We start from the raw sequence: 12,110 nt of genomic DNA, 5'->3' as shown, positions 1-12,110 counted from the left end.
CGCTGGTATCGAAGTTACTGAGAGTGGTAAAAGATTCTAGTTATTTTATTAGGTAAGAGGACTGCACGAAGATCTGGGGGTGAATAGAAGTACACTAAAAAAGAGAGAGAGAGAGAAGTGAATGGCACTGGGTGTAAAACAGAATCAGTAGAAATACCGTGATTTCCTAGGACATTGTTGACAAGTGCTGATTCCCTTAACAACAAGGTCCCCGTTTGAGAAATGGCCCAGATTTTTTCTTAGAATTACAAAAACTGGTAAAGATGACTAAGGTGTGTAAAGGGCCTTGGGAAGCTTACCTTTACATGCCTCTAATCATACCTGGAGGCAAAAATACCCTTTGTTATTGGGCAGTAAGTCATCTCTGGTGGGAAGGTTTAGATGAAATGTTCCTAGGACTGAGGCCATTGGAACCAGGTTCCTGTTCGCATAAGTGAGGCTATAGAGATGGGACGATTATTCATACTCCTGTGGTCAGACCTCAGTAGGACAGGGTAGACATTGCTGCAGATGACCTTCCAGTTGAGAAATCCCTGTGTCTCTGACCCTATCGATCAGGCAGGTGAGTTTGGTACTGTGCTGTTCTTTTTGTAATAAAGAGCACCTTGGTCATTGTGAATAGTGAGACACTGATCTGAAGTGGAGCATGGATCAAAATGAAGAATATGCCTAGATATATGTATTTTTTGGTCTTGCTGAAGTCAGTCATGCATTTTTGGTCTTTTGGGGGGAAAATGCATGGTGTCATTCCATGTATACAGAAGCAAGACATACAAGGCCAGGCAACTTCTCTAAAAACCAGTTGTGTTGAGTTTGTTCTCATTTAATTTTATCCGGGTTCATTGGGATCCTGCTTTGTGTTAAAGTCCATGAGGAAGGCAGAAGAGATACCGATTCTTACCCTCTGGAAGCTTGCAACCTAGTTTATTGGGCTCTGAAGAAGTCTGTGAACAAAGTTCCTTTTTTTACCTGCCCAGACTGTAGTCAGTTGAAACAGAGACAAAGGGTGAGACAAGTGGAGATCAAATGTCATCTTTATTGCTTTTAAAAGTTATGTAGGAGCAAGTGGGCTTGCTAATACTGCCTGCCAGACCTGGATGCACCCATCTAGTCACATGCACAAATAATAAATCAGAAGCTCTCTTGTGGAAGCCTCTTCCTAGAACACCACGGCAGTGAGGTACAGAGAACGTGATCTTTGCAGGCAAATCCCCAAAATAGTGGACCTGGGGATGAGCTGTATATGCCCAGTTCTTTTTTTGCAATGTTACCAATCTGATTATCATCTTTTTGCCCTGCAGAGGAAGAAGTGGAAGACATTCCATATTTTAAGACCTGCATGAGTCAATAACTAGATGGATGGTGTAGATTTATAAGACCATGAGCTAGCCAATCTAATTGCATCAAATAGATGCTCATCAGGTACAAGAATGAGTGCCAGATAGGTGGTTGGAGTTTAGATTCTAGAAGGCATTTAATACCAAGAGAATAAATCATATCCGGACACTATCTAGACCATGACCATATTGAAGGTTTTTAGAGGGTGTTGCTGTTTTGTACCTGGAGATGCATTCTGTGATTTGGAGATAAAGCGAATTTAATTGGTCTCTAGGGGTCATTAGTTTTTAACCTCCTTCACTGGAGATTCTCATAGAAACTGAGATTGTGTGCCATATGGCCAGTTAGCAAAGAGACTATAATTTTTCTGGACTCTGAATGCCCTTGAGTAATGCATCTGGGAAAACTAGGAGGCTTTCACATTCAATTCAACTAAATTAATGCACTTTCATACAGTATATTTTGTTTGATGAGATGAAGGTGGTGCATGAGACTCACAATCTACTGGAAAGATACATGACCCTATTAGGGTAGTTAGTGATCACAAACTAACTTGTATTAAAGCTGTGATTTTCCATGTTGTAGAATCACTAAAGAGGAAGGTTAAATCTAACTTGAGGAATTTGGGGGGACTTGGAGATGAGTTGGCTTAAAGGATGAATTACTGGAGCTTGGAAGAAAGGCATGTCTGGTGGAATCCCAGCATGAGATGAGAACCAGAGTCTGATGAGTAGATGCCCATTTTCATGGAATGTTGAGTGACTTTGGGGAACAGTGGGGATAAATATTGCAAAGATACTAGTAAAGAGCTGAATTGAAGAGTTGGGCATTTATTTGATGGGCAAATTTTTCTCTCTGTTTTTCCCCTACATCTACATACCTAAAAATGATATTTGGATGTATGATGCAGTCTCCTATGCCAAGTTAATGTATAACTTTATATTATGATGTGTTAGGATATTACACCTATTTAACCTTGTCTGAAATGTCAGAGATGCCTTTAGGTAACACAGATGTGAGTTGGCTCGGGATGAGCATAGCCACTTAAATCTATTTACTAGTGTATCACTCCATCTTGCATTTTGCACTCCTCTCAGGCTTCTTCTTGACCATGGGAAGGGGACAAAGAAAATGAGAACTTACTTGAGAATTCACCCTGTAGGTCTTGGCACTAAAAGACCTTGGAAGCCAGTGGGTGGGAATCCACCCCCTCTGAACTCCCTAAAACTGAATAAAGCAGAGACATTGTTTATTTCTTGGTCTGTTGGAGCAGTCTCCTTCTGTAGAGAGTCTCTTCTCATTCTTCCTTTAATCCCTGCTTCCAAGTACAATATTGTCATGGCTGTAATTACATAATCAGGTGAGAAAGTAATTCTTAAAGGCCAAATAACAATTTCTTTTTTAAGGTGTCAGAGCCTGTTCCATCAAAACAAGTCTGATGATGACAATGAATATAATCTATTATGTGTGTTCACCATTATTCTGTGATACTCTTTTCACGTAGAGCTTTGTTGTGGTTTCTTCACATCACTAACTCCAAACTACATTTCTTCTTAGTTGCTTTCCACTGATAAATCAAGAAACAAATATTCTTTCCAACACCCTCAGTTATTTTATGGAAACATTGCTCTGAGCTGCGGGTTGGATGCATTTTCTTCAATATTTTCCTGGATGTAAAACATCCAACTCATACCTCATTATAATAATAACAACAGCATACCAGGTAATGTCTAAGACCGGTATTGTTGAAAAATATATTATGTCGGCTACAGATGCACTTCTAAATGTTCTACCACCCACATTTTTTAAAGTAAAAGAAACAGGTGAAGTTAATTATAATAATATATTTTATTTAACCAAAATACCGAAAATATTATCATTTTAGTATGTGTACCATTTGAAAGATTACTAATGAGATATTTTATATTTTTCCATACTAAAGCTCCAAAATTCTGAGTGTATTTTACACTTCCCCCATATCTCAATTCATATGCTAAATTTTCATCAGAGATACTTGATCAGTATTTACATTTCATAAAATGTGCAGTCGAAAAAGTAGATTCACATACCCAAGTTATTCCAAACATACTTAAAAGTTTGCCAATAACAGAATTGGGTGTTGGTTTTTAAAGATTTTATTTATTTATTTGAGACAGAGAGAATGAGAGAGAGAGAGAGCACATGAGAGGGGGGAGGGTCAGAGGGAGAAGCAGACTCCCTGCCGAGCAGGGAGCCCGACGCGGGACTCGATCCAGGGACTCCAGGATCATGACCTGAGCCGAAAGCAGTCGCTTAACCAACTGAGCCACCCAGGCGCCCGGGTGTTGGTTTTTAAATTGAAGTTCAAATTGGTTCAAATAAAATACAGTTAAACTTCAGCTCCTTAGTCCTACTGGCCACATTTCAAGTGCTCAGTAGCCATATGTGGCTAGTGGCCATAGTACTGGTTTGCATAACCCTAAATTATATATATATATATATATAAAATGTAATTAATTAATTGATTTATCTATCTATCTATCTATTGCCATATCTCTTTGTGGTAGGTATCATTCCCCCTGGTGCCTATGAGAGTACAGAGGTGCAGAGAATTTAGTAACTTGGCTCAGATCACACAGATAGTAAAATGGTAGAGCTATGTTTGAACCAGTCCATGTATATTTGAATAAAAAGGACAGGCTCTTCCCACTATGCATTTTTTTCACATTTATTTTTTTTTATTGAGGTCTAATTTATGTATAGTAAAATTTACCCGTTTTGGTATGCAGTTCTGTGAGTTTTGATAGGGGTATGCGGTTGTGTAACTACCACCATAATCAAGATAGAGGACTGTCACCCCAAAATATTTCCTTGATGGCCTTTTTGTAGCCAACCATTCTCCCACCCCAAATCACTGGCAGACCAGTCTGATTTCTTTCTCCTGTTTTGCCTTTTCTGGATTTTCATGTGATTGGAATTATACAGTAGATAGTCTTTTGAGTTTGGCTTCTTTTACTTAGAATCATGCATTTGAGAATCACCAATGTTGTTGAATATCAGCAGACGTTCCTTTTTTTTTTTTTAAATTTCTGAGTAGTATTCCATTATGTGGATGTGCCCTAGTTTGTTTATTCATTCACCAGTTGAAAGACATTAAAGTTGTTTCCAGTTCTGTGTGGTAATGAATAAAACTTCTATAAACATTCATGTAAACATAAGTTTTTCTTTCTCATGGGTGAATACCTAGGAGTAGGATTGCTGGGTTGAATGTGATAGAATATGATTATAAAAAGCCACCAACCTGTTTCTAAAGTGGTATTCTCATTTTGCATCCCCACCTGAGATGTAAGAGTTCTGGTTGCTTCACATCTTCACTGACACTTGGCATGATCAGGTGTGTGTGTGGGGTGGGGGGGGGCACTGTGAGAGGAGCCTAGTAGTACCTTAGTGTGGGTTTTATTTGAATTTCCTAATGACTATGTGGAACTCACTAGGATGGATAAAATGAGACTCTCTGAGTCATCTTAAGTGTTCTGCTTTCTTTGCCCATCTTATTGATGTTCCCTTGCTTTCCCTGTCCCTTGTGCCTGCTCCCCACCATTGCTTTATCATGAACTTGAGTGACCCATCTTTGGCCAGATGGACAGCTGCTTATAGACTCCACAGGCACATCTCTCCCCGCCTTACCTTCATCGGCCCCTCACCACCAGTTCCACTCTAGGGACAGCCCAAGGCAGACCATGGTAATTGCTTTTCTCAGCAGAGCCCTGGTTTCCTTGTCCTAAGGGCCCAGGGAGGTGAGCAACAGATGCCCATAGCACCTGGACTCAGTGCTCTGCCAAGAGGCTGCTGTCAGTTCCCCTTCGTACCTCAAATTGATTCCCAGAAGGAAAGTGGGCTACACAGGCTTGTACGTGTACTGCCATCTTCTGTGGACATCATCCCAAGCTGGTGCCCTTCTCTTTGAACTCTGGGACCGGCAGCTGCAAGCCATGCTTCTGATTTTAAACAACAGTGGGAGGAAACATGGTCAGAGTTTATCAGATGCCAAGTACCTCCTTGGGTGGAAGAGTTAAAATGGGTGTCTCATTCTCTCATTCCTTTATATCGTATGTAGTGAGGCTCAGTAGTGTTTCGTGATACTTTTGCGTCAGAGACGTACATGTGCCTACATGTGCGCACATGCACGTGTACATGGGTATGAGTCCTAGGCTGTAGCATACATGCATTTTGTACTGGGGTTGCAGTCAAGAAGTTTGAAAGCTGTTGGCCTAGGGCACACAGAAGCAAAGTGCCCTCTAAACTTATAGGCTATTTATACACGATTTAGAGCCAAGAAGCAATTCAGGATTAATGTAAGGGTTTTGAGCAATCCAAATAAAAATCAGAAGTGTTCTGATTCTTTCAGACTGGAGGGAGATAGCTCATATTCAACTATAGGAGAAAGTCCTTCAGAGCTGCAGATGGCTTCCCTGGAAATCTCTCCTTCCTGTGTCTTTTCAGACCCCATTCTCCAGATTCTGCTCTCACAATATGTAGGGAATGCAAAAAATGCCCATTCGAGTGGTGTGGTGCTCAGTGAGAAAATGTGGTAGTGACCATTCCGTTTTCCAAAGACACTCATCCAGAAGAACCCAAGAGGCAACTGAATGGCTAGTAATTCATGCTGTGATGCATCCAGCTAGGAGGCAGTGGATGGGGGTGACAAAAGCTCCACAGGAGCAGGCTTAGAAATCTAAGTCGGACTTGTAAATTTCTCCAGGGAGGTAGACACCAAGGCCCTGGGCACATGTTGGAGGGGACCAGCTGGCTTACAGGAGAGAGTTCTCTAGAATCATTATCTGGTGGTCCAACAGAAAAAGTACCAGCTCCATGGCTAAAGAAAATACCAAAAGGCCTCCATCAGACAGATGGTTCTATCCATTCTCTGTGAGGAATAAATTGGTAGTCAGGTTTAAGAGAAACACTTTTGCTGTTGGTTTTTAAAGACTGAGGTGATAGGAGAGCCTCAGAGCCCCTAGATGAGCATAGAAGATGCCAGTCTTCCCAAAATGGCAGTGACTTTAAGCAGCTAGGGCAGGGAGCGTTTGTCCGGTAAGGACAGAACTCTGACACCAGTGCCCCTCCTCCCACCTTGGCTTCTGTCCGTACCCACCCTCTGTTCAAGTTAGGAATTTAATCATTCCTTTTTTGGCCATTTGTCAAATTCCCCTGGTGGTGTCCTTCCCAGATAAATTCTGTTCTCCTTTTGACATTCTTTGTCCATTTTTTGTTTGTTTTTATCTGCGTTGGCATTCTTTTTCAAGGGCAGTCCGGTTACTTTAAAAAAAAAAAAAAGCAAAAACAAAAACAACCTTATTTCACCTACTAAATTATGTCATTAAAAAAAATAAAAGAGCTCACTTCTGTGAAATTCTTTCCCACTGGTATTCTCTCAGTTAACCATGATCCTCAAAGAATGGGGAATAAATACACTTAAAATTCTGAGATATCTCTTTCCAGAAAACCTATCATTCAACCTCATGTTTATATACATTTAAATGAGTTGACTTGCCCTTTGGCTTTGGAACATGCTGAGATTGTACAGGAAGTTAGGGAATCTTTCTTTGAGATACTGTTGTCATTCAGAATATCTGTTCTTATTGCCCAAAATGTAGACATGGAAGGAATAAAAGTTTGAGTTGAATCTGACTTACTCTAGAACATTTCTGAATCATAAATTTCTTTTAATTCTCTAGTTTCTTGTTTTGTGGCGATGATCTTCTCCCTTCTTAATATCAAGGGTATGCAAATTCCAGTAGATCAGGAACTCTGGCAAGAGTGCTCTGCATAGGGCGCCTGGGTGGCTCAGTCGGTTGAGCGGCTGCCTTCGGCTCGGGTCATGATCCCAGGGTCCTGGGATCGAGTCCCACATCGGGCTCCCTGCTCTGCGGGGAGCCTGCTTCTCCCTCTGACCCTCCCCCCTCTCATTCTCTCTCTCTCAAATAAATAAATAAAATCTTAAAAAAAAAAAAAAAAAAGAGTGCTCTGCATTATCTCATGTATCCATGCTTAGCCAGCTGAGGAAAAAGAGGAAGGGCAGAGTTGATTTTGTCTATTTCAAAGTGACCATTGGCTGAGACCCAAAGGTGACATGGAAGTAATGCAGGATCACACAAAGATGGATGCCAGGTCACCAAGCTGGGTCGTCTGCCTGAAAATATCTGCCTCACTACTAATCAGGAGGCTAAATTTCCAGCCTTAAGGACTATACCTTAATGCTTTCAAAATCTGCCTACAAGCTGCTCCTGAGCCAAAGTACATGTTCCACAGAAGGGGTAACCCCTTTGGTTGTTATCAACCACTGCCACCTCAGAGGGAATGTTAATTGTTAATCAAGGATAAGATCCTATGAACAGAATGCAGAAACACGTAAAGTGGGAAAAGCACATGGGTAAAAGGGCAGTGGGACATCTGGGTCAGGGGCAGGTGGTAGAGGATGAAGAGATGAACTTAAAGTTCTCCCAAAGACCACATGGTATATGGCATTTCTCACCATGTTCCTCCTCTTCTCTTCTTTTATACCCCCAACACCCTGTGGGAGGTGCTGGGGCTTCTCCCAGGGCTTCTCCAAGATTATCAGCATTTGGCCCAACATGGTTCTCCATCTCTTGCCCTTTTTCCTAGGTAGCAGGTATCAAAGGGATATTCTTGGCAAACAAGAAGGTGGATGACCAGGTGAAGACATACATCACTTACAACAAGGGCAGAGACTGGCGCCTACTTCAAGCCCCAGATGTGGACCTGCGTGGAAGTCCAGTACACTGCTTGCTGGTCAGTCACCCCATCTCACATGAAGTCCACAGGGCAAGCTGGTCACCTGGGGATGTCCCATCAGGGGCTTTCTTCCAGTAAGGGGTCTTAGGAACTTGGCTGGTGCCGGGCAGGCATTTCCCACAACCCCCAGGGCGATGATCTCCGGGCTCAGACTGCCATACCACTTGGATGGAAAGCTCAGTTGAAACTCACAGGCTTGTACTGAGAATACACTATGTACTCCAACTCTTAGTAAGATAAAGACATGTTTAAGAGACAGTGCCTGCATTCCAGGGTCCCAGACAGGGCTCAGGAGTAGAAACACACCTGCTAACTGCTACTGATATGATTCAGTTTGGTAAGTGCTTGATAGATGTCAAGGTAAGCAAAAGTTGCCTTGCCAGCCCAGGAGAGGTCAGGCTGGTGTGTCCACATGGGACAGTGGTTACTCTGTCAGCATTCCCAGGGTGTGCCAGGTGTATGGAGTATTGGGGTAGGCACTCTGGAGGACATGATGCATAAGAAGTTTTCTCTGCCCTCAGATGTGTCAGCTCTAGGTGGGGAGGGAAGGCAGATCATTAACAGTGAAATTCATGGACCCTCTGTGGTGTCTTAGGAAGGACCTGTGTGAGCAACTCTTCCAAGGCCTCGGAAATGGTTATGTTTCTCTCAGCAAAAAGTTGCCTTTTGCCATTGTTAAAAAGGTTTATTACCAACTTTCCACATTGTAGACATTATGTTAATAATAACTGAGGATATGGGGGTGGACAGGGACTTTCCTTTTTTTTTGTAGATTTCAGTCTAACCCCCTCTTTTCAGCTGGGGTTCCAGGCAGATCAGAGTCAAATGCGCACCCACCTAGGAGCTGGTCATAGTGTGAGTTTTCTTTTTTCCTAGGCCTTACCCATGGCTTTATCTTATTTTCCTAACCTAATTTTCTCCTTTCTCCAATTTCATCATTCTCTTGTTTTTATTTATTATATAGGATACCTATCTATAAATCCCTCATCCTTTTTCAGAACACCTAAAAAAGGACAAATGAGTAAATAACTTTCTATTAGTTTTAGACAGTGTCTTCAAACATTTTAGGTAAAACTGAAGTAACATTATAAACAGGAATCAAATAATGTGAAGGAGAAACAGAAACAATCTGGTTGAAGAAGAGGGTAGAGGGCCTGGAGACTGCTTCACTTAGCTTCCCCTCTGCATCCCTCCCGGTGGCCGCCTCCAGCTCTAAAAAGCAGGATGTGATGGTCAAGATCAGAAACAGGGGGAGGTCAGGATCATTCTGTGGGAGGGAATGGTCGGGGAGGCTTCCTAAGGCTGACCGTGGACTGGACTTTGATGGATGGGGCAGGGATGAGGAAGGGAGGGGAGGCCTGCAGTTGTGATGGGGGCAGCTTCTGATATGAACATACTAGCTGCCTCAGGCAGAAATGTCTCCTGCCCAAATCTTAGGGTGCAACTGTTTCTGGAAGCCTTATCTCTGGTGGGGCAGGGGTGTGTGTCAGAAGTTTGCCGGAATGAAGCTGTTTTCTTCTCCATTTTAGCCCTTCTGCTCCTTACACCTGCACTTGCAGATCTCTGAAAATCCGTATTCCTCAGGAAGAATTTCTAGCAAGGAGACAGCCCCGGGACTCGTGGTGGCTACAGGTAAGAAAGACATTCCCTGTGCTTCTTTGTCCCTGACAGCTTCTGGAATATTTATCACCTTTTTGGACTCATTTGAGCATTTGGATGAAAGTGATGGGCACTCCCCCCAGAAAATAGGCAGGGTTATGGAACCCCAGGGCCAGTCTCATGACCCAGGAAAAGAGCTCCAGACACTTGTAACTTCTAGGTTACTGCGCATCCCACACAGTCACAGAGCTGTTCCCTGTGCTTAGCAAGAGGCCAGAGTTCCTCTCAAAGTAAACTGACTGATCAGAAAGCTTGTTTGTCATAGGGAATTCTCACTTTAAGACACCTTTGATATATGAACTTGCCAGCTCACCAAATATAAGTTGGGGCAATTTTCTCTTTACACAGAGAATTCTTTGCAAAGGCTTTCACCCCAGAGCTGTTTTTAATCAGGAGGTCTCTGGTGCATGTAAAGGTTTGTTTACACATGATTAACCACTTGGCCGAGAGTCTGGGGGAAAGGGCAAAAAAACCCCTAAGGTTGGAACCACTGTCCACTGATCATCAATCAGAAATGAAGATAAAGCAACTCTGAAATGAAAATGAAAGTCTCTGGGGAATGTGCTCTGATTAGCATGCGTTTGATTTACACGTACCTTTCAGGAATACATTGATGCCATAAAGCAAGGCAGGCTTCTAATCTCCGAAGTTAGAGTTCTGGTGTTAGGCTTTTCTCTAATGAAAGCAGATAAATTCACAGTGACTTCCTGAGATGGCACATTTTGTCTTGTCTCATCAACCCGAACCTCTGGCTCCTGGTCACTGCTCTCCTAGACACGACTTCCTTCTCCATGCCCCCAGCTGCAGGAACTTTGAAACACCATCGGTGACTGACCACGTGGATCAGATTTGCAGCGAGAGTAGTTCTCAAGCATTCCAGGCCATTTCTCTCAACCCCGTAGGGATTGAATCCCTGTATGGAACACCACTGGCTTCAGGACAGGCTTCAGTCCAGGTTAGCGAGCGATGAGGGTAGGCTCTGTTGCTGTTCTGGCTTGGGGAGTGATCCCCACGCTCCCTAAGCCTTGTGGGTTAGACCTCCCAACTCAGGGACTGCAACACTCTCTGCCTCTCCTCCAGGCCTGCTGGACACCCTGGCTTGGAATAGAAGCAACATGGAAAACAGTAATCAAAAAAAAAGAAAGAAAGAAAAGAAAACAGTAATCAATAATAAAAGTTAATATTATTTAATATGGCAACTACATAGCCAGGCATTGTCCTATGTGACTTAACCACTCTGAACTTCAGTATTTTTATTGGCAAAGTGGGGTTGACAGTATTGACATAACAGAATTGAAGGATTAAATGAAGAACTAGATTTAAGGTGCTCGGACAGTGCCTGGGACATACTGAATGCTCAATACACATTAGCTCTTATCATCAGTAATATTACAGAAATTTAACCCTGGTTTTGTATCAGAAGACTGTGATTTGTGCATCTCCTTCAACAGAATCCATAAATCATATGCACACACTAGGCCTACGATGACTGAACGAATATACTCAGGAATGCTGGTGTCCTGCTTTCCGAGCTGAGCTCTGACACTAGCCTTGTGAATTTGGCTTAGTTCTTCAACCACTGGGCTTTGTTTTCATTTATAAAACAGGTTTCTTTTTTTCCTACCTTGTGGGAATTTGTAAAAATTAGAGCTAGAAGAGTATGTCCACAAGATCCAGCAGGGTGCTCAGAGCATAGTGAGGTGGGATTAGTTGTAGATTTTGCCTGTGACCATTGTGTGCCGCTAAATTAGTCGCATGTTAAGCCTTTATAAATTAACAAACATGGACACATTAAAGATGTGTTTTTATTTTATTTTATTTATTTATTAGAGAGAGAGAGAGCAAGAGCAAGGAGGAGGGGCAGAGGGAGAGGGAGAAGCAGACTCCCCACTGAACAGGGAGCCCAACGCGGGGCTTGATCCCAGGACCCCGGGATCATGACCTGAGCCAAAGTCAGACACTTAACCAACTGAGCCACCCAGGCGCCCCAAAGATTTGTTTTTGAAAGGGTTTTGTCCGTAGACACTTGACCCTTGAACAACATGGGGCTTAAGGGTGCCGATCCCCACATAGTCGAAAATCCACATATAACATGTGAGTCCCTGAAACTCTACTACTAATAACCTACTGTTGACCAGAAGCCTTACCAATAATATAAATAGTCGATTAACATGTATTTTATATATGTACTGTATACTGTATTCTTACAATCAAGTAGGCTAGAGGAAAGAAAATGTTATTAAGAAAATCATGAGAAAAGAAGAAGAAGAAGGTAGCGGGAGGGGAAGAATGAAGCGGGGGAAATCAGAGGGGTGGAC

The 12,110-nt window shown here is 42.6% G+C and overlaps 1 protein-coding gene across 1 annotated transcript in view; it reads left to right on the top strand.

Moving 5' to 3' along the window:
* Positions 1 to 12,110, top strand: part of SORCS3 (sortilin related VPS10 domain containing receptor 3) — a 575,638-nt gene that overhangs the window by 470,990 nt on the left and 92,538 nt on the right. The window contains exons 10-11 of the mRNA XM_081823577.1: positions 7,984 to 8,130; positions 9,663 to 9,765. Coding sequence (XP_081679703.1) covers positions 7,984 to 8,130; positions 9,663 to 9,765 — 250 coding nt within the window. The remainder of the gene's footprint in view (positions 1 to 7,983; positions 8,131 to 9,662; positions 9,766 to 12,110) is intronic.

Source organism: Leptonychotes weddellii, chromosome 6 (genome assembly GCF_054177405.1).
Source record: "Leptonychotes weddellii isolate Sample4059 chromosome 6, ASM5417740v2, whole genome shotgun sequence".
Taxonomy (NCBI): Eukaryota; Metazoa; Chordata; class Mammalia; order Carnivora; family Phocidae; genus Leptonychotes; species Leptonychotes weddellii.
This window is presented reverse-complemented; position numbering and strand designations above follow the sequence as displayed.